The 23489-nt window shown below is 36.1% G+C and overlaps 1 protein-coding gene across 7 annotated transcripts in view; it reads right to left on the bottom strand.

Moving 5' to 3' along the window:
* Window positions 1-23489, bottom strand: part of MED13L (mediator complex subunit 13L) — a 446607-nt gene that overhangs the window by 188912 nt on the left and 234206 nt on the right. For 4 of the 7 annotated variants that reach the window (XM_001365370.4, XM_007489989.3, XM_056821680.1 and 1 more), the window contains exon 3: window positions 12711-12795. The exons of 1 other annotated variant lie outside the window; for it this stretch is intronic. In XM_001365370.4, coding sequence (XP_001365407.2) covers window positions 12711-12795 — 85 coding nt within the window. Of the gene's footprint in view, window positions 1-4942; window positions 5020-12710; window positions 12796-23489 lie in introns of those variants that run through there. 2 more of the 7 variants (XM_016432444.2, XM_007489988.3) reach the window with 2 other exon arrangements.

Genomic DNA, 23489 nt, shown 5'->3' with positions numbered 1-23489 from the left:
TTACAAAAACCTTCTGGTTGGTCTGTGTAGCACTCAAGTCAATCCTCTATTTGGTAATCAAGCTGACCTACTTAAAAGCACGAGTCCGATCAGGTCACCTCTCTATTCAATAAACTCCAGTGGCACTTGATAAAAATTGCTGGGAAAATTGGAAGATAGTATGGAAGAGATTAGGTTTGGATCAACATCTCACACCCTACACCAAGATAAACTCAGAATGGGTGAACTCTTGCAGAGCAGGAACTATTTTGCCATTCTTTGTGCCCCTAGGCTTAGCACAGTACCTGACACTTAGTAGGCACTTGCTAAATACTGGCTTAAGGACTGACTAAAGACCATGCCTGTGACAAAGGGGGGAAAAATCAGTATTTTTAATTTTTTATGTTTATGTTTTTATGTTTAACAATTTCAATGTTAAATGGAAAATGAGAATTAATTAATTAATCTTGCCCATAACTATGACAAAATGTCAGATGACTCAAAAAGCCAAATACAAATTTGTGATTTAACATAAGAAAATTTAGCATTTAGATAACTTTTGTTTGATGAATCTGAAGCCAATGATAAATATAATGAAAAATTCAAAGGTATCCTAATAGTCTTCTTTCACCATTTTTCAGTAGGAGAGGCTAGAAGATACAATGATTACACCCAGCTTAAGAGAGCAATTTCACAGTTGGGTTAGAGTCTCAATGATATAAGAGCCTGAGGGGAAGATCTCCATTAATGGCTTCTCAATCAGTTTCCATTCCATTGATAATGAATGCTCTACACGTCTAAGAAATACAAGTGTTAGAGTTAATAACAGAACCAGAGATCTTGAACTATAAGAGACTCAAGCAGCTAGCTAGTCTAAGCAATAACCAAAAAAAGGAATCCCAACTTATTAAATACTAATCATCTAACCTCGGCAGGAAGACCCCTAAGATGAGGAGAAAGTATTATCTCTTAGAGCAACCATTCCATTTTGGAGTAGCTATAATTGTTAGGAAGTTTTCCATGATATATAGCCTAAATTGGCCTCTTTGCTACTTCCAGCTATTACTAGTGGTTCTACTATCCAATTCAAAAGAGAAAAAGATCTAGTCTATATCCTCCATATGATATCACTTCTAATACTTAAAATCCAACTTATATTTGTAAAACAGAAATGATGTTACCCTGCCATATTCTGATGAAATTATGGAAGAAATTCTTTTCTAGATATTAGCTAACTGTTTTTTTAAAAATCTCTTACTTTCTGTCTTAGAATATATACTTAAATTTTGGTTCGAAGGCAGAAGAGAGGTAAGGGCTAGGCAATTGGGTTTAGGTAACTTGCCAAGGGTCACCTAATTAGGAAGTATCTCAGGACAGATTTGAACCCAATGTCATGGTTCTCTATATACTGAGCCACCTAAGTGCTGCTGGTTAGTTCTTTTTTTTTTAATGATCATTCCCACCACCACCACCCCAACCCCCAAATTTTAGGTGTGTTCCTAGTATCTCATTCCTTATCTTGAGTTTCTATTCCTTGTTAGTTACTTTTGGTCTGTGATTTATAAATCAAAGGGCATTCTCCTCAGAAGATAAACAGAAGCAAAGTAAGAATTCAGCAGCTCTGTGCAGGATGCAAGAATAGCTATCAACTGACAGCACTGTTTTTCTCTACTGAGTTCTGGGTCATAGATCCAAGAAGATTGAGGAAGGAACTTGTGCCTAAGAATGGTGTTCCAGGGTGAGGAATGATAGGACCTTGGCTGTATTCTGTGTATAAGCTCAGAAACAAACAACTGTTTTATGAAAGATCCCAGTATTGCTTCCAACCTCCTCCCCAATCTAAAGCCTGAAGTACAATAACTAGGGAAGCTACCTCAGAAGAAAGGGGAGCTTGCAATTCTTGAATTCTAAACCACCTGAGCTTTCTAGATGAATGATAATGACTGAGTCCAACAGCAGAGGACCAGAACTTCACCCTGGGGCAAGCCCTCTTGAGTATTGCCCAAACCCAAACCCAAGTCAGGAATTTGCAGAGCTCAGACAGGTAGGCAGAGATCAAACTTTGCCCTGACTAAGACCACCTGAGGAACTCTGAAAGGTTGCAGATATCGTGAGCCATCCCTGAATCCCTGCAATAACAAAACACTTAATACCTGCCCCCCAAAAGCAGTAGTAAGACCCAGGAGGATCGATAAGTTCAAACATTGAGACCTATCGTAAAGACTGAAGTCAAGAAGTAGACTAAGACATAAAAAGAATCCCACCCTAAAGAGCTATTATGGTGACAAGAGTAACTCAAGACTAAAATCAGGGCAGTAGGAATAAACAAGGACAATTATGTCAGGAATTGAAATGGAGGTCATTGGTCTATAGCTTGCTTTATCTTCTCCTTAACTAAGAGTAAGGAAATTGCCTTTTTCTAATCCTATAACATCTCTCCTATTTTCTATGACAGTGGCTCGGCAGTTTATCTACCCATTCTTTCAGTAACCAAACATGGAGTTCATTTGATCATACTGTAGGTCAACTAGGCAACTTTCTCCTAATTCCTTAATTATCTTGGGAATTAGCCATTTTTCTCCTATCCTTTCTGGTTCAAAGATTATTCTGCTCGACAGAGAAAACAGAAAGAAAATGAGAACTGAGCAGCTCTGTTTTGTTTCAGTCATCAACAATTATTCTATCCACCCTACACAGCCTAACCTCAGTCCTCTCCTTTCTTTAATTCTCCTCATATAGTTTTAAAAGGCTTTGTGTTGTCTTTTGCTTTCCTTGCCAGACTGGGCTCGTTTTTTAGGCATAGCACCTTTGATACCATTCTGAAAAGACCATACTCTGCTCCTGCATCCATTATTTATTAACTGCCCAAGCTTACTCACATCTTCTTTACATGTCTTTTAATTATCACCAAGTTGGTGCCTGTGTTGCCTCTGCCTCCACACAGGGCTCTTGAGACAACTCTTACATTTCTTCCTCATTGAAATTTTGTCTTTAATTCTTTCCTTTCCTCCCAGGCCGGCTTCCTTTAGAAAAATTTAAGATGGTGAGATCTTTTCTCTGAACCCTCTGAAATCTGTTCTCCCCAACTTAAAGGCACAAGCCAAACCCTGACACCTTTTGTCTCCTTCCCTAATCATAAATTTTAACACTGAAGTAGTCCCTTCCCCAACAAGGTTCAATTCCAGTAACCATTTCTTCCCAGAAAAAAAAAGCAAAACAAAACAAAAAAAAACAGATACAGAATAGCATTATTAAGCAATATTCCTTCATTATTTCCTCAAGGAAGGATGAAATCATTAAGTTACGTCAAGAAAGCATTAGCTGCTTTGATTTTGGCAAAAAAAAAAAAAGTCTCGGCAAATGTCTGAAACAGGAGATATTCCCCAGTACTATTCTAATATGGCACTGGGCTATAGTTGTGATTTTTCATAAATTCATGTGTTTCTCTTTCAATTCTAGTTACTAAAGTAGGTAGGCTAAGATGACAATGTCACTTCTCTTTTTCTCTATCACATTTCCCCCTTTCAAGTTTCTAATTTTTTTCATCTGATTAAAACCTAATATAAAATGTTCTTCTTCCTCTCAACTTTTCTCTATTCTAGAATCAAACAACAGTAAACATTTATTAAGGGTCTACTATTTGATAGGCACTTTATTAAGAATTGAAGATACATAAAGAGGCAAAAACCATTCCCTGCCCTCAAAAAGTTCATAACTTAATGGGGGAGGTTGACAAGCAAGCAAATATGTACAAACAAGTCATAGACAGGATGACAGGAAATATGAAAAGAATCAACAGAGAAAAAAAGCACTATCATTAAGAAGAACTGGGAAAGACTTCCTGCAGAAGATGGAATTTTAGTTGGAACTGGAAGCCATGAGAAAAGTAAGCAGAGAAAATGAGCAGAGTTGAGAGATGGAATGTCTTGTTTGTAGAATAGCCAGGAGACCAATATCACTGGATCAAGTAGTATATGGTAAGGAATGAGATTTAAGATGTGAAAGGCAGGAAGGGGCTAGATTATGTATGCCTTTGAACACCAAGCTGAGGATTTGAATGCCGAAAAGATCTGGGTTTAAATTTTATTTCATATACATACCAGATCTATGTGACTCTGTACCTTAGTTTCTTCACTTGTAAAAACTTTTGTTGGAGGTTGGCCTTCTTGGCCTCTCTTCATTATTCTTCCAGTGCTGCATTCCAGGCCAAATTCTCATCAAGTCTCTTGGCAACAGATAAAGTTTGCCTTCTTACCTTAGGTCTACTAGTTCCCTTGACTCGACACAGTTATTTACCATACTTTTGTATCACTGTCTGAGGCCAAGGACTTTTATGGATCTTTTCTTGCATTTTGTGTCCTATGAACTTCTGAGTATGTCTACTGCTATCTTTTTTTCCAAGTATTGAATGAATTGATTATCTCCATTTTCAACAATTTAGTTCTTTGGAAATATCACAAGGGAAAGAATTGCCAAAGGTTTGCTTTAAAACAGCTTAAAAATAAAAATATTCTGGTGTCCATATAGCCACATCAAGATCATCATGGTTGCCACAATGGGTCACAGAATGGCAGGAATCTTCAATTAGCTCATGATTTTCTTATGTTATCTCATATGCCACAAATCATGGCAACAAGAAGTCAAAGAAAGCCAAATGGTAAAATGAACTTCAAAATGGCCTGACTTTCTAGAAACTATCTACAACTCCTAAATGTTTCTTTGATACAGATGATATAGGTGTAGGTGTGCATCTCTCTTAAAATGTGATAAGTTCAATGAGCTAGGAATGATAGCATAAAGCCTATTTTCCCAGAGTATAATTATGCAGAGCCGATAGATTCACTGAAAAAGCATGTCACGTGGCCCTGAACCATTCATCGTGTGCTGCTTTGCATCTAGTAAGTACTGAATAATAAAATAATTTCAATTAATCACAATTACAACTCATTTATTAAGCCCTTACTGTGGTCCAGGAATTCTATCAAGTGCCATAGCTACAAAGGCCAAAGGAGTTCTCTCCTTCAAGAAGCTTACATTTCCCTATGGGGGAAACAACATATACATATATAAGTTAGTAGGAAATAAAATGATGATGAAAACATCTGTACACATGCAAATATTTATAGTCACTCTTTTTCCAGTTGCAAAAAAACCTGGAAAACTGAGTATCCACCACTTATTAAGGAATGACTAAATAAATAACATTAGCTAACTGTGTGGGAGCAGCTAGCCCTAGAGCCCTGGACTGAAGTCAGAAAGTACTGAGTTCAGATTTAACTTCCAACCCTTGCTAGCCACACGACTACAAAAGATTAACTTCTATCTTCTTCAATTTCTCCAACTGTAAAATGAAGATGATAAATAGCACCTGTCTCCTAGGATGATTCTGAGTATAACAGTGAGATAATATTTGTCAAGTACTTTAAAAACTTTAAAGTGCCATATAAATTTTAACTAGCTGGCAGTTACAGTTGGTTATATTGGCTATAAAATTTCAGAGAAAACTGGAAAGATCTGTATAAACTGATTCAGAATGAAGTAAAAAAGAACTAGAAATTGATTTCTATAATAACATCACAAAGATAAACAACTTTGAAAGGCTTGAGAATGTTGATCAATGCAGTGAAATCACAATTCCAAAGGACAGATAATGAGAGAGGCTAGTAACTCATAATAAAGAAGTTTAAATTGCAAAGGCAGAAGAAGATTGACACATGGGGCATAGCCAATTAGGAAAGGATGTGGATTTTTTGTTTGTTTAGAATTGGGGCAGGAGTTGAAAGAAGAGAAAACAAATAATTCTTAACCAAAAGGAATTTTTGTTTAATTTTTCTTTAAAGAACAAATAACCAAGTAATTAGGAAAAAAGGGAAAGGTTTTCTTGTAGGAGGGTATCATTTAAGTCATGCTATAATACTATAAAGTCTGCAAAGCACTTAAAGATGTAGGATTAGAACACATTTTCTTGATCATGTCCTATATGCAGATTTTACACTTAAAACAAGAAATTTTAGGGGGCAGCTGGGTAGCTCAGCAGATTAAGCCAGGCCTAGAGATGGGAGTTACTAGGTTCAAATATGGCCTCAGACACTTCCCAGTTGTGTGACCCTGGGAAAGTCACCTGACCTCCATTGCCTAGCCCATATTATCACTCTTCTCTCTTAGAACCAACATACAGTATTGATTCCAAGATGGAAGGTAAGGGGTAAAAAAACAAAACAAAACAAGCAAACAAAAAAAAAAACAAGAAGTTTTACTAGTCAAAAGAACAATACATGAATTAAATAAAGTCTTATTAATTTAGACTAAGGAGGACATCAAATATTATGGGAAACTATCAATTATTTAATACATGCACATCTACATGTACAAATATATTCTGTTAAGCATATATAACAACATACTGCTTTTTATAAGAATGCTTCCTACTGTAAACAATAAGAATCATTTGTCATGAACAGCATCACTTGCATATAGATTATGTATAGATAGCCCAAAGTTTGCTTCCTTAACTAAGAAACACATCTCCTGTGATCTTTGCCTTACCAATTTGCTAAGCAAAGCTTTTTTGATAGATAATGAAAAAGTAATTCATCAGTCTATCCTACTTTAAATTACTACAAAATCTGAATTAGTGACAGTCAAATTGATGACATTTTACTATTCTGAGAATTTTGTTCATGATCACTCAGTAAGAAAATGAAATTACTCTCATCCTGTGTGAAAAACATCACTTTTTAAAAAAAGTTCTTTTCTCAATCCTCCCTGGCCTTACTCTCTTTGAATCTGTCTGGAATATCTATGTCCTGTGACCTTCATCATTCTCCAAGTGACCAAAAGTGAGTATGGTCTTGTTTACTTTGCAGCAGTTTGTGAAGTCCACTAGAAAGGAGAAGAATTCATGTGAGGTAGGAGTCATGCTGGGTGTCAAGGTCAAGATTTCCCTCAAAGTTTAGCTCTATGCAAATACTATCTTCAGGTAAAGTGAGTGGGCCACAACAGATGGGAACACAGTTCAAATGAAGACAAGTCATTTTCTGTTGAAATCAGAATATTTTACAAGACAGTGGTACAAAATGACTGGCTTACCCATCAATAGCTGGGAGAAAAAAGATGATATGCTGTGAAAATTTTCACATGTTTTTTAAATCACAACAATGCTTGTATAAAATTATTTCAAATAGATCCCTGCAATGACCCACCTTTCTCTGTGTACACTAGCAAGTACAGTCTTTTGGAGGAAAGAAAAAGATGGGTGGATATGTTTTTCTGCTTTAGCTAAAATTTAAAACCACCACTGGAAGATGAGAGCTTCTTCGTGAACTTAAAAAAACAAAAGTATAAGTAAATAATTTTTCTAGTTTTCTAGATATACTGAAAACGGCCCAGAAAGAACACTACTGCTGGAGTTATCATACAATCTTAAATTGCTTCTCTTCCTCTTGTTCTCAGGTAACCTTCCATCTATTTCATATGTCTAGACCTCTTTAATTACATATTATCTCCCTCACTAAAATTTAAGCTCCTTGAGAGCAGTAGTTGTTTTTGCCTGAAGGCTTGGTAAGGTGCCAGACACAGACACATAATAAATGCTTCTTTAATGGAATGACTGACCTAGTCCAATGCTTCATTTCAAAGATAAGGAAACTGAGGCTGGGAGTAAGTGACTACAAGGTCACATAGGTAGTAAGAAGTAGAGCCAAGATTTAAACCCAATATCTCTGATCAATGATGACTGTAATTTCTCCACCTAATTCCCTGGCTTGCTCTCCAAACACCAAAGCAAGCTTTGAGGGAATGATGTTGGCAATATTACGTTTTCTCCATGAAGCAAAGAGCATCAGGTATCACCAAGCACTTATTGTGGACCTCCTATATGAACCCCCCCATGTTAGATACTAAGGCAAAAAACCACAACCACACCTGCCCTTGAAGAGTTGATATTCCACCAAGGTGACATGTATGTGTAATAGTACAGACAAAAAGTTCCAAGAATAAAGACAGAGAATGGAGCTATGATTTCACTAGTATAGAGCACTGCTGAGTGAGGATGGGCTTTCTGCCAGGATTTCCTGTATCTTCTCTGACGTTTACGGAGAAGAGCACTGTCTAGAATATGCACGTATCTGGTCAGTGACTTTTCCAGGGTCATTGAACCAAAAGATGTCAGGGATAGGACTTGAACCAAGTTAAAGTTAATAAGTCTGGAAGTCAGAATGCAAAGAGAAGTGAACAAGAGAAGCAGAAATGAAGACAGCAAGTAAGCTAACTGGTTGATGAAAGGGGGTGAGATAGAGCAATTCCTTGTTTCAGTCTATGTTTCTGAGGGTCACACTACCTACAGATTTCAAAATCTTCTCTTGTCCATTCAAAGGACTGGCATTCCTAGACACTGTGCATAAATAATAGTAACTCCTGCAGGAAGTAATTCTTCGTTAGGCACTCCTGTCCCATAGCATTAGGGCTCCCCTCCCTGTCTACGTGGGAGCAACCCCCTCTGTCATATTTTGCTTGGTCTTTAAAAAATTGGAGACAGATAGAAAGACACAGATGGAAACGAATAGTCAGAGCTGAGATCACAGCTCACTTTTGTAGACAATGGGAAAGGGTATCACTTCCAAAATTAGTCTGTCCTCCAGTCTCAGTCTATTAGCTTGAATTCCTTATGTCCTTATGGCAAGGAAGTAGACATATTCATTCTTTCCCTACAGGGATGCCCACATTATATCATTTCAAAAGGTTCTATAAGGGGTTTTTCAAATTGACCCTTCGAAAATTATATCCTCTCCCTGTCTCTCTGGCTCTTCCTCCCACCCCCCAGAAAATTAAATATAAAATACAGGTTGCTGTGGGAAGAGGAGAAGTGGGAGAGTGGTAAGCATTGTAGCAGGGTAGATGAGGAGATAACATTAGAGTTAGGAAGGGCAGAGCAATCTCACTCTGCCCTATTCTTGTTGAGTGACCCTGGACAACTTGCTGAACTTTTAAGGGCCCCAGAAAACTCCAAAAATCTTCAACCTGCAAAAGAAGTGCAGAGGTGCACTGGTAGAATTAGTTATTTAGAATTCTCAATGGATCAAACAATCCACAAACATTAAGGTGCAGAAACCAAAATATTTTTTTCCAAGGAAAAAGCACTAGCAACCAGAAGGAAAAAAAAGAAAAAGAAAAAACTAAAACTAAAAATCAGAAGAATTAAGAAAAAAAATTCTCTGGAAGATAGTGAGGAAGGGAAAAAAGGAAAGGAGGGAGGGAGGGAGGGAAGGAAAGGAAATAGAAAAAAGGATGAACAGGAAGGATTTATTAAAACACCAAGTGTGTGCCAGTCACTAGACTAAGTACTTTATAAATATGATCTCATTTGATCCTCACAACCACTCTGGGAGTTAGATGCTGTTATTATTCCCATTTTATAGTTAAGGAAACTGAGGCAGATAGAGGTTAAGTGACTTGCCCAGGGTTACACAGCTAGTAAATAACTAAGGCCTGATTTAAACTAACATGTTCCTGCCTATACACTCAGGGCTCCATGCATTGACCCCCAGCTACCTTTAATTGAGCTCTGAAGTTGGGAGTTCAAAGAGGAAAACATGGGGAAAGAAGCCTCCCACAGAAGGGAGAAGGCCTATTCAGTTAAACAGGACATGGAAGGTCATTTACAAGGAATAGCCAGTAGACTAGTTTGGTTAAAAGTACATGACAGAGAGGAATGTACAATAGGTTTGAGAATGAAGGATCAAGCCAGGAGGAAAGTTTTCAAAACCAAAGAGAACATTTGGATTTATTCTTTAGAGACAAGAGGGAGCCATGAAAATTCCCTAAGCAAGAGAATAACATCATGAGACCTGTTCATGTGAAACATGGATTGGAGAGGGAAGAGAATAAAAGGAAAGAGATCAGAAGACTACCCAGCTATTGTGGAGGTCAAATACACAATACTTAGACTGGACTGGAAGAAAATCACTGAGAGAATCTGAGGCTGGGAACCCAGAAACATAAAATGATAGTGGTATCCTCAAAAGAAAAAGAGAAGGTAGGAAGAGTGAGGGATTTGGAAGTATGATTCACAATTACACTCATAATTTTAAAAATATTTTCTTTTTTCAACAGAATAAAAGCAAATTTTATTACAATACAAATTTTTGAAAATTTGACATTTTTAATTGGATGAGAATTAAGAAGGTTTAAAATGTTTGGGCCTTTTTCTTATCAAGTCCTTTCTCCCAAAAGAAAAAACAGGTAAATCAACAATAAAATTAAAATCTTAATATAAAGAACATAATTATTTGTCTAAGTGCATTTATGATTACTAATGAACTAGAATAAATCTGATCTATAATCCAAATGACAGATATTTTTATAATTATATGTGTTAATATTATCATACATCATAAAACTTTCATAACAAAAGAATCATTTTTAATAAATTTCAATTACTGAAAAATATTTATAAACTCAAAAGGATTTCATTTCACATGGGCATCTAAGAATCTTGTATCCCCTTTCCCCTTTCCTTCCTCACTCTAAAATCCTTAATATATAAGATGTTTTGGAGAAACATAACACTAATTTATCATACTATGTGTCAGATTCAAGAAATCACAATAGTGTGGATAAAAATCATGTCTGTAGCCCCCAAATCAGTTTTTCTGATGGGGAACTAACTAATTATAACATAATCAAAAGATTCTACTGCCAGCCAAATAAAAAAACTTTTGGGGGGGGAGGAGAGGCAGGCACCTGTTTCAGTATAAGAAAAACAATAAAAATTCTAAGGGTGTAAAATGCTGATATGCTACTGAAATTCTTCATGAAAATAAGACAGAAAAAGGGTTTTTTTTCCTGTGTATCTTTATTGAGTTAATATTACCTATTAATGAAGTTCACAAATATTCAGCAAATTTACTAAGATTATGCAGCCTGTTACAAAAAGGCCCCAATAAGTTACTCAAATTGATCTCATAAAGGAAGGACACAGGAAAAGGAGTTTGGAAAGTCTTGTGGAAAGAGATTTTGATTTTCTCTACCTATCACTTAATCAATTCTTGTTATTATCTAATCCCCAGTCTGTAGTTTTGCCCTGCATTCCTCTTTCTACATAACAAAACTTTTGAAGAACACTGAGTTAAACTTAGTTACCACTTTTTCTTCCAAGCCCTCATACTATTGTTATCTGAATTTTTCCCCCTGTTCTCAATGAAGCTTAATGAGTTTTAAAAATATTCGCCAAACCATGCTTCTGTTTCTACTTTTTATTTGTGTTCAAGTAAAAATCGAGGGGGGGGAGGAATGATGACTAAAAATTCCTGGGTTTCATCCTCTAGTTCCATGTCATTTAACTCACTCTTTTTCTATAAAACACCCTCTTTTCAAGAGAATTTTAGATTCTAGTTATTTTTAATAGAAACTTTTTAATATAACATCCAGAATATGTCAAACATATCTTTAAAAACATTATTCTAAAGAATAGTCATTCTGTGATGTGGTTTCATTAGAAGTGTCTCTGAAGGGGGCAGCTGGGTAGCTCAGTGGATTGAGAGCTAGCCCTAGACACGAGAGGTCCTAGGTTCAAATCTGGCCTCAGACACTTCCCAGCTGTGTGACCCTGGGAAGTCACTTGACCCCCATTGCCTAGCCCTTACCACTCTTCTGCCTTGGAGCCAATACACAGTATTGACTCCAAGATGGAAGGTAAGGGTTTAAAAAAAAAAAAAGAAGTGTCTCTGAAGAGTCCTACATCCAGGAACAATAAAACACCCACCAATCTCCTACTTCTATAGGAAAAAAGATTGTATACTAGGGTTCAAGAAATTGCAGAGCCTCAAGTAATTCACACTAGTGGTTCTTTGAAAAAAAAAAAAGGATGGTTATGGTAGATGAAAATGCTCCAAAAGTTCCAGGAGTCTTCCCCAATTTACAGTGGAGAAAGATTTTAGTTAATTTTTAAAAAAGAATCAATGCTTCCACTTAAATATGAAAGAAAAAAATCTAGTATATTGAGCTAGTCTTGGTGGCCGTCTAGGTGGATAATAGCTTTCCAAAAAAAATGCTACTTAGAGCATCTAAACCTCTGAATCTCAACCCTTTTATCACATTGATACTCTATTACTTGTGTTTCTCACAGGTATGCTACACAAAAAAGGGGCATATGTATAAATCCATAGCTAAAATATTTGTCCTCTTCCTACCTCTCCCATTCAAATATTCAGAGAAAAGGAAGAGTGTATGCAGCGAGAGTAAGTGTACACATGAAAATGAGAAGAAGGGTTGGTAACTGGAACAGAAGGAAAGCAGCATACAGTACATCGGAAAGGAGGAGTTACCACCAAAGGTCTGTCCTCATATGGGGGATATTGTACATTGTGAGGACTAATGGTTGCTTGTTCCAGGAAAGATTTCCATTCCATCTTTTTCCTTGTTTGAGTAAAACTTTATTCTTAAGTATTCTTAAGTGAATGATTGCAAATGCTATCTAAGAATATTAAGGGTAGAGGACCCAAGTCAAGAGTGATAAAATCCACTAAAATTTACCTGGGCCCTAAAAAATTTATGACAAAAAAAAAAAAACCTTACATGAGCAAATTAATTTGGTGTGGGAATTTTTTGGAGTCGTTCATTCACCCCTTAATAAAACTAATGTGCACATTTAGGTATCTCATAACTGGGCATCACTAATCTAAACGCTCCTACTCTAAAGCCAAAAATACAAAATCCAATAGGGCTTCTCTTACCTTTCTAATAAGTTGTGGATTGCTTTGAAGAGCAGGGTCCTACATTCATAGGAAAGGCCATTCTCCCATAGTCCTTCCTCCACTACTATAAAACAAAACAAAACATAGACCGACTATTAAGCAGGACATCCAGATAAACATAAAGAGGAAATTTTGAAAAAAAAAATCTTCTTAAATATGGTAATAATGGTCTTTTCCACATTCCTTATTATAAGCTAATGTATATTACACAAAATAATGCATACACAATAGAACAGAAATTTCACTTTAATATTCACTTTTGCTCTTGACAAAGGGATAGGAAAAAATTCGTCCAAAGTAGTATTTTTTAGTACCAAAACAAAGAATAAAAACTATTTTAATAGCCTTAAATTATTTCTGTCCCCTTAGAAAGGTCATCTTCCAAAATTCTCAAAGCATCTTTCTGATCCCTATGAATAAAGTATGGCTCAAAAACTGAAGAGTGACTTTGTAAAGGTGAGAATCTTATGACCACTGTATTTACATATATAAATATTTGGAGTGGGAAACAAAGAAGAGAACAAATATGTTTTAATTTTGCTTTTTTTGGCATGCTGAGGGAAAAAAAGTATACTAGTGACACCACTATATTAAGAATGAGTGAATTTTATTGAAGTAACAATTGAAATCATCTGATTCGACCTCTTCCACACATGTCAAGATATTGATGATTATGAAGGAAAGGCCACTAATTCAAGGTAAGACAATGCATTGGTAGGATGGACAAGATTAGAATATAGCTTTAGGTCAAGATCCTTTCAGCTGCAGAAGGCACTGAAGCACCAGTAGATGAACTGAGGGGGTTAGGAGCTAAGAAGATCTGGATTCTAATCTCACCTCTGAAATTTATTACAAACAAGTTTCTTAAACTACCTAAACCTTAATTTCCTCAGCTCTAAAACAGCAATAATAATAATAATAATAATAATAATAATAATAATAATAATACCTCATCAGATGAAGAGAAAGTAAATTTAAAAAGTTTATCACTATGTAAATCTCAAAATGCTCTAAAAATTTAGCCATGTTGAATATCACGGAGATGAAATGTGTTAAGTAATTATGAACAATGTACCCAAGATCAGAGGAGACTGATAAAGGGAGTGAAAAATAAGGACACACTTTAATCCTAATCTCCATAATTTGGCCTTGAGAAATTCATAGAATTTTTATAGAAGTGAATTTTCAAATAGGAACATGAACACCAGCCTTATACTAATAACAAGTATACTAATATCAAGTTGTTCCCTACCTTTATTAATATCTGCTAAAGCAAAGTTACAAATATAAGATTACCTTTGAGAATTTATAATGAACTGCAAGTACAGGAGGCAATAAAGGACTCTAGCAGTCACAGTGCCTTATGCATTCCTAAAACCCTCATTCTTTTACAAATGTATAAACAAGTACAAAATGCCCCAGAGCAAGGAGTCAATTTCCTTTTTTACAAATTATATTTTTTCAATTCATGATAGCAAGGTACTTGGAAGGATAAAAACTACATTTACAGAGTAAACTCAATTTCCTCTCACCTTTTATCTCAGGGGAAAAAAAATTGCTCAGAAAACAACACAGTATTGTAACTTAGAATAAAAACACAAGTTAAAATGATGATAAATATGTTGAATTGTTTTCATTATAATATTATATCCTGAAAATTCTATCATGATGTTTCCTAATCAAATTAGTTCAAGAAATTTTAAATGCTTGAAAGATTACATAATCAATCTTCTCTCCTACAGGAGGGAAGAAAAATCTAATACTGAATAAACCAGATATCTGAAAACAGCAAGAATCAATTATTAAATACCTAGATGTTCTCCATTCCCAAAACTTTCTAATCATCTCTACACCATGGCTTCATTCAAGCCTACACATAGTCTTTCCTACTACCTCTTAATGTTAGCACTTTCCCCACTAAGGACACCTCCTATTTTTTCCTCTAGGTATCTCTTTTGGACATTGTTGTCTCCATCATTAGAATGTGAGCTCCTTCAAGGAAGGTCTATTTTTGTCTTTCTTTGCATTCCCAGCTCTTAGTAGAGTTCTTGTCACACAGTAACTGCTCATCAGAGAAAACAGTATTTGACGTGAAAGAGTTTACATCTTATTACAGGACATAATATAAACACAAGGAAGCAAATCTATAGAAGAAAGACAATGAAAGAATGGGTGTACACATGTGCACAAGAGAAGGATTTCTGCAGGGTCCAGGGTTTGAGGTGTATGCTAAAACAAGCTAGAGTGGGGAAGAGGAGAAGGGTCCCGCTTCAGATGAGGGTGACCACTTGTGAAAGGGCATAGAGATGGAAGATGAAATGTTTTGCAATGAAAACAACAGGCCAATCTGCACAAAATTGAGTGTGTGTGTGCACACGTGTGCATGTGCGGACGCGTCTGTCAATATAAAATAAGACAAGAAAGACAAGTGGGATATGTATAGAGCTTTAAATGCAAGGGGGAGGAGTTTCTATTTAGATAAAAAAGGAAGCTATAAAAGATTTTTGATGAGGGAAAAGACTTGCTCAAATTTGGTAGTAGCTGTGGAATAGTGGACAGATCACCGTTTTTGAAGTTGTCGGAGCTAGAACAAAATCCTGAATGACTTTAGCAACCTGGGCTGAAGTTTCCTTCTCCATAAAACCTTTAAGGTTCCTTTGTCTAAACAATCATAGGTATTATCTTCGTATAGGAATATCAGTTTGGGAGCTATTAAAAAATGAATCAAAAAGAGGAAAGACCAATTAGTAGACTATTACAACAGTCTAGGTGAGAAGTGGGAAGACCTGAACTAGAGAAGAGGGAAGGGCTTACTGAGTGTCTGTCATATACCAAGTCCATAATAACAATTTATAGACAGACTGGGAGAAAAAAAAGAAAAAGAAAAAGGAGCAGGGATAATTAAGAGATATTGTAGGAAAAGGATTAATAAAAGATTGCTGGGTAACTATGGGGAGACCCAGTGGTCTGGGTAAATGCCAGATTTATTTATTTGTTTGTTTGTTTGTTTAGAAGCTGGGGAATGAGATGCCAACATAATGCAATGGGTGTAGTTACTTCCAAGGAGTTTAGCTCTGAAAGTGAAAATAGATATAGGATAGCTTGAGGAAGTAGATGGCTCATGAGAAATGTTGCTTATTGTTAGTATTGTTCTATGGACTTAAGGAGACCCAGGCATATATGTAGGCTGTAGGAAAGGAACCAGTGACTTAGGTGAGACTGAAGAAAGGAAAAGGGAGAGGGTGGAGTGGGAGATGCTCTCAGAGATGGTGGTGGGAAGATTACCTTCAACAAGGAGAGAATCCACCCAAGAAGAAACATACCCAGAATGGCCTTTATTTTTCTCTATAAACTAAAGGGTAGATACTCTGCTAGGAGTTGGGAAGGAAGTGATATAGTAAATCCTAAGAACGAGAATGGTTTGTAATATATACAATGGAACATTTGACAAGAGAAATAAATCAGGGAAGGAAGAAAAATGTATATATAGCATCTACTGTGTGCCAGGGTCCAAGTGAGTTTAGATAATAAATCTGTAATGGCCCCACTAATCATAATTTTCACGTTGCTTAAAAAAAAAAAGGTGGACTAGACTCTATTTGAATACCTATGTGTAGGTTTCTGTATTATAGCTCTAGAGTCAGGCTAATTTATCTTTTAATTATTTTTAAAATGTTAATAGATTTTAAATTACCAGGAATACAACTTCATGCATATACAACATAAATTTCATCATTCAAAATATTCTTTTTTTGGGAAAGAAGGAAAAGTTAGGTGTTTCTTCACAAAAATAAACTCCAGCAAGCAACAACAAAAATAAAGAATAGATTCAAATACATAAAATAATATTGGTTAATTATAAATTGTGGGTACACTTCTTGGAGTCAGGAAGACCTGAGTTCATATCCTGTTTCTAACATATACTAGCATGGTGACTTTGGGCAAACCAGTTAACTTCTTATAGCTACTGTAAAAAGCATTCTCACAAAAGAATCTTAATCATATTTACTAAGTAATTTCGATCCTATTTTCACCCAAGGAATATAAACTATTTTATATTCAGGCAAAGTAAGTCTGACAAAACTTAGGAGAAGATGAAAGACAAAGAAAAGAAAATGCTAGGAAATTTTTTTGAGTGAGAATCATTTTTGAGAACTAGTCAAAGCCACAATTTGAGAATAAATTCTGGGAAATAAGACCATGGAGCCATTCAAGTTAATGGAAAATACTCAAAGTATATACGATGTACCAGGCCCAAAGGTAAAATTTCAGGAAAAAAATTATTCCATTAAACCATAGCACATTTTTCAATTTCAAACAAAATATATTACTTAATTTAATGAAGAATTTTCATCTTAATAATGTATTATTATCAAACATTAATAAATGAAAATATCTAGGCATATTATTTGTTGTCCATTTCAGTCTTGGCGAATTCTTTGTGATGTCATATGGGGTTTTCTTGGCAAAGTAGCTAGAATGGTTTGGCATTTCCTCTTCCAGCTCATTTTACAAATTAGGAAACTAAGGCAAACTGAATTAAATGATTTATCCAAGGTCATATAGCTATTAAGTGTCCAGAGGCCAAAATTGAACTCAGGTCTTCCTGACTCCAGTACCAGAATTCTATTCTCTGTGCCATCTAGCTGCCATACCAAGTAATAGAATACACAAGAGGATAGAGCCAGGAAGAATTCAGCACAATGTTGTACTGGATAAGTTCTTTCTTCCTCCTCTCCAGCATTGAGATTTGAATCCTCCTCTATCTGAACCAGCCGTGTTCCTGATTCCAAGCCCAATGTTCTATATACTGTGTCACTGAACAGTTTATAGATGTTTTATACTCATTTCCATTTCAAAGTCTTGCTTTCGATACCAGAATCAGATTCCATGAATACTATTACATGTAATCACCTATATGAGACTCCATGGAAAATCCTAAATCACACAAGGCATGAAAGTACAAATTAAAAAAAATATATATAAGTCTTTGTTCTTGGAAGCTTACTTTATATTGATATAAAGTGTGGGTGTATGTGTGCATAACAGAATATATAATATACATATAGATATATAGATATGTATCTCTACCTCGATATTCTATGGGCATACAGGGATCTATATCTTTCTCTATATCTCTATCTCTACATTGGTGTACATATATAATCAACATGGTTATATATTCAAGGAGAGTCTTCTAGGAGCTATGGGATTATAGTTGAGGTGAGACAGAGGGCTAGATAAACAGATTTCAGAGTTATCTAGACGGCAATGCTGACTGAATCTATTGGAGGTGATGAGATCACCATGAGACAACATGGAAAGAAAGCGTAAGAGAGGAACCTTAGAAGGCACTCATAATATATGATTCTTTGCAAAGGTGTTTCCCAGTTTCCCCAGTTGCTCATACCCATATGCCATCTCTATATTTTAAACACACACATACACACACATGCTGGCTTAAAGGAAGGGGCTATCTCTCTCATATATCTGAATCCCCAGATCTTAGAATAGTTCCTGACATGAAGAAGGTATTGGAAAATAAGTATATGAAGGATGGATGGAAATTGAATTACAACATTTCTTCCATCATCAAATATTCATAAAACCCTTTCCCTCTCTGTAGCAGTCAGGTTGAGGAATGCCTTTGGATCCCTTTTCATAATCAGGTTTTTAAATATCTACTATGAAGTATATGAGATTATGAAAGAACCAATAGAAAACACATTTGTAAACATCACTTCATGGATTCCATATTATGAACCTCTGTGCTTGATAGTAGGATCCATTAAAAAGGGAACATGTTATCTCCAGTGTAAGTAATACCAAACTTTATACCCAAGAAAAGTTCAAACAATGTTTAATTGAATTGAATGTTTATAGATTAAACCATAAAACATTAAATAATCTCTAGATTGGTTCTATATTATGAGCATCCATTTTGGCCCCAAAATTTTAGTTCAATTACACAAACTTTAAAGAAACATATAGAATGTTGTGAGGTACTATATTCAAATGTAGGGAGTTTTTTAAAAATTTAATTATATCACAGCTTTTTGTGTAAGATCAAGTGTAAAAAATCTTAACTGAGACATAAAGCATGCCTTCAAGGAGTTCAAAGTATTTTAAAAGGTAATAAGATATTTACTATAACATAATGTAGTTAAAATTATAAACATACTATTTTGTTATATTAATATTACTATAATTATAAATAATATAATTCCACCAAAAATTACACCATTTTTGAAGATGTCTTTTAGCTTGAAATTTTTGTTCTACAAAATGTAGATTGCTAAGAAGTTAAAAGTATCATGGAAGATTTAAGGAAGGAGACATCATTTCCAGCTTTACCAGAGAGTAAGTTGTTTTGTTTTTTTAGTTTGTTGGAATTTTTTTCCCCTGGGTTAGGAAAAAATATAAAATAATAGGATACATAGTTGTTGGGATGGGGTGGGGGTTTACAATCTTACTTTGGGGGCAACTAGGTGACTCAGTGGATAAAGAGAAAGGCCTCTGACATTTACTAGCTGTGTGACTCTGGGCAAGTCACTAAACAAAAACTGCCTAGCCCTTACTGCTCTTCTGCCTTATAATCAATAGTAAAAAAAAAAATCTTACCTTCTATTTAATTAAGCTTATTTCACCATAGCAAATATTAACATTGCAATCATATAATGGGGAAGAGTTAGAAGAATTTAGAGGTGCAGGATGATTATGTTTAGAGATCAATTTGGGAGACTAGTCCTCCAATCATCATTGGGAGGATGTGAATTTTAGATTTACTCTACTCTGCTTAGTCTAACAAAACAGGAATGTCTACACCCATACTTAAGGATTAAGTGTTGAGGAGGAAGGCCTATGACAGACATGTGCTAGCAAATGACAAATCAGAAACAACTGACAGACCCCCTGGGCTCTCTTAAGTCAAACTTAAGCTACCATTGGTACATGTGAGACGCAGGAAGTGATGTAAAAAAAGTCTATATATTTCGCATCACTTCCTCTCTCTGGCCTCTTTTGGAGGAGAGGTGGCTGGTGGCAGCATCCTGGGCATCTTGGCGTGGCTGCAGCTATTGTCTGGGGTTGGCGGTTAGCGTCCTTGATGCAGTAACTGGGAGAAGCTTAATGTCATGGGTCAGGTGAGGTGTATTCCCTGAGCTCTCTCGGAGTTTAGGCCGATTCCTTTTTTTCCTTTACCTTTCCTAAAAATGCCATCCTTCTAGGAGGCCACTCATCTCAGAGGAGGCCTCATGGCTGGAAGGACTATGAACAACTCCTCTTAGCTCAGGCTAGGCCAGAGAAATCTTATACCCTTTTCCCTCTCTCTTCTTCATAATACCTTCCCTCTACATTAATTAAATCACCATAAAATTTCCAAACTGACTTGAATATTTTTATTGGGGTTTGAATTAATCCCTGGTGACCAACTAAATTTATATTTCAGTCAAAACCCCCTAAATTTACCCTTTACAATTGCCCTCAAAATCCTGTGAATTCTAATTATTGTTGATTCAGTAGTCTCTTCAAGTCATATAAAATGAAGCATTTACTTGGGTACGGGTAGGGAAGGCTGGGAAGTAATACAGAGCAAAAGGAGAAAGAAAAATTAGAATCTTAAGACCAACTTCTCTTCATGTATGTATTCTGTTGTTATAGTAAATGCTTATTATGCATTTATAAGTCATTTCACTTAAAGAGGAGCAAAAGTAAACTGAAACTGAGTTGGGTCATTATCTGTACAATTAATTCCATGCCAACCCTGGGAAGGCCCAATATTTAGATCTTTCAATTCCTCTGTCACAAATCCTTCCACAAACCTTAGCTTAAATTCTTGTGGATGACACCTTCCCAGCAAAGGGGGGAGGAGTGGGGAGACCAAACAAAACAAAACAAAATTTAAAACCCACAAACAAAGGCTTTCAAGACTGAAATCTTTATAAGCAAGCTATCAGGCATTTTTCATACAGATCTACATTTATTTATATGAGATCTATTGTTTTTTAATTAATTAATTTATTTAGAATATTTTTCCATGGTTACATGATTCATGTTCTTTCCCTCCCCACTCCTGGAGCTGACAAGTAATTCCACTGGGATATATATCACTGTATATGAAATCTATTATTAATAACAATTGTTAGGCATTACACAGGTGGGCAGGTAGGACCTGCACACACTTTTTTCCCCCCTGAACCTATCAGATCACTGGGTGTGTGAATTTCTGATTTTACTGCAAGGAGACAGTTTCTGTTCTGTTAAAAATCTTTCATCTCTTTCAAGATTCAACTCAACTGTTCTTAAATCCTTTCATGATCATTCAAATTTTACTTCATTTTTATATCATTCATATCATAGTTATCTTCATTTCTAATCAAAAGGTTCAAAAATCAAGTCCAATGAATCCAATAAGCATTTATTTATGTGTCTGGCATATGGTAGGGAACGTTCTCCCTTCCTCCCACCCCAGCCCCCCCAAAAAGAGGAAGGGAGCAATTCCTGCTTTCAAAGAGCAGTTCCATTAACATTTATTAGGCATCTACTCCTAAGCACTGGGGATACAAAGAAAGGTAAAAGACAGTCCCTGCTCTCAAGAAGTTTACATGTTTATGAGAGGACAACATACCAACAATTAAGTAAATGGAAAATAATCTAAGAGGGAAGGCACTAAGACTCAGGAAGACCTGAAAAGCCTTCTTTTTTTTTTTTTAAACCCTTAACTTCTGTCTTGGAGTCAATACTGTGTATTGGCTCCAAGGCAGAAGAGTGGTAAGAGCTAGGCAATGGGGATCAAGTGACTTGCCCAGGGTCACAGCTGGGAAGTGTCTGAGGCCAGATTTGAACCCAGGACCTCCCGTCTCTAGATCTGGCTCTCAATCCACTGAGCTACCCAGCTGCCCCCCTGGAAAGCCTTCTTATAGAAGGCCGAATTTGAGATAAGACTTGAAGGAAGAAGTCAGAAGAAAGAGAAGAGTAGGGAAAGAGTTTCACATATGGGAGACAGTCAGTGAAAAATATGTGAGAGTTATTTATTGAATCTTTTTGTGGTAACTTTCTTCTTTTTTTCCCTTTTCATTTGAGATATCTTCCACAAAATGACTAATATGGAATAATGTTTTATATAATTACAAATATAAAATCTTTATCAGATTATTTACCGTCTCAGGGAGTCAAGAGGGAAGGGAATAAATGAGAGAGATCAGAAGGGAGAGGGAGAGAATTTGGAATTCAAAACTTTTTTAAAAGAATGTCAAAAATTGTTTTTTCTTGTAATCTGGGAAGGAAGGAAGGAAGGAAGGAAGGAAGGAAGGAAGGAAGGAAGGAAGGAAGGAAGGAAGGAAGGAAGGAAGGAAGGAAGGAAGGAAGGAAGGAAGGAAGGAAGGAAGGAAGGAAGGAAGGAAGGAAGGAAGGAAGGAAGGAAGGAAGGAAGGAAGGAAGGAAGGAAGGAAGGAAGGAAGGAAGGAAGGAAGGAAGGAAGGAAGGAAGGAAGGAAGGAAGGAAGGAAGGAAGGAAGGAAGGAAGGAAGGAAGGAAGGAAGGAGAAAGAGAGAGAGAAAGGAAGGAAGGAAAGAAGGAAGGGAGGGAGGGAGGGAGGGAGGGAGGGAGGGAGGGAGGGAGGGAGGGAGGGAGGGAGGGAGGAAGCAAGGAAGGAAGCAAGGAAATGTTTGCAAGATAGAATGTCTTACACGTAAGGAGCAGCAAGGAGACCAGAGTATATAACTAGATCATAAAGTATATAGAGTAAAGTGTAAGAAGACTGGAAAGGTAAAGGGGGGCCAAGTTATAAAGGACTTTAAAAGCCAAGCAAAGAAAATAATAGGAAAACACATACAGATAGGGAAAGGGAAGGATTTTTTTCTAATATTTCTAATGAAGGTCTAGAACTCAGCAAGTCTATAAGCAGTTCACAAAACCCATTTCCCATGAGACTATGTGCTTATGGCACTGGGCATTTGAATTATGAGATTAAGGGTGCCTGGTGAGGAGACAGCTTGGGAAAAATGTGGATTCATATGAACAGGCAACCTTGGTGGTATCTAATGCAAGAAAATAGAAAGCAAAAATCCAATTCACAAATAGGGGAGGGGTGCAACAGTCAATATTGGAGGGGCTGTAGGAAGACAGACATATTTTTGTGATGCTGTGAATTGGTCCAATTGTCCACGTATCAACTTAAAAGTGCATGACAAAAAATGGCTAAGATCTCCACATTCTTATTTAACAGACTAATAAGGAAGTCAAGGACAGAAGGAAAGATCAAGATATGCCAATGCATTGATGCATTCTGGGGCCAAAGAACTGGAAACAAAGTAGATACCTACCAAATAGAAGAATGGCAGAAAAAGCTATAGTGTATAAATGCAACTGTATATTATCAGAATTTTTTTTAAAGAAAAAGAAAATGAGGTATCTGGAAAATAGAAACATAGGAAGATTTATATTTACTGACCCAGGATAAAATGAGCAGAATCTAATATATGTATGCATATACATGTCTAAATAGAAAGATAGGTATATTGATTCTGAATAAATGATAAAAAAATTAACAGACTCAGAAATAATCCAACACCCTTCCTTCCCCATACTAGACAGATTGGGAACAGCTAAAAATGAATTGTGTGTACATCATCAGATGCAATTACTGTATCAGATGCTTTTGCTTAATTGGTCCTTTTTATCACAGAGAAAGATTCAACAGACATCAGAATTTGAGTCTTAAAGCAGAAGTAGATTGTTCTCTGATACTGCTATGCAGTGT

This window comes from Monodelphis domestica, chromosome 3, assembly GCF_027887165.1.
Source record: "Monodelphis domestica isolate mMonDom1 chromosome 3, mMonDom1.pri, whole genome shotgun sequence".
NCBI lineage: Eukaryota > Metazoa > Chordata > Mammalia > Didelphimorphia > Didelphidae > Monodelphis > Monodelphis domestica.
This window is presented reverse-complemented; position numbering and strand designations above follow the sequence as displayed.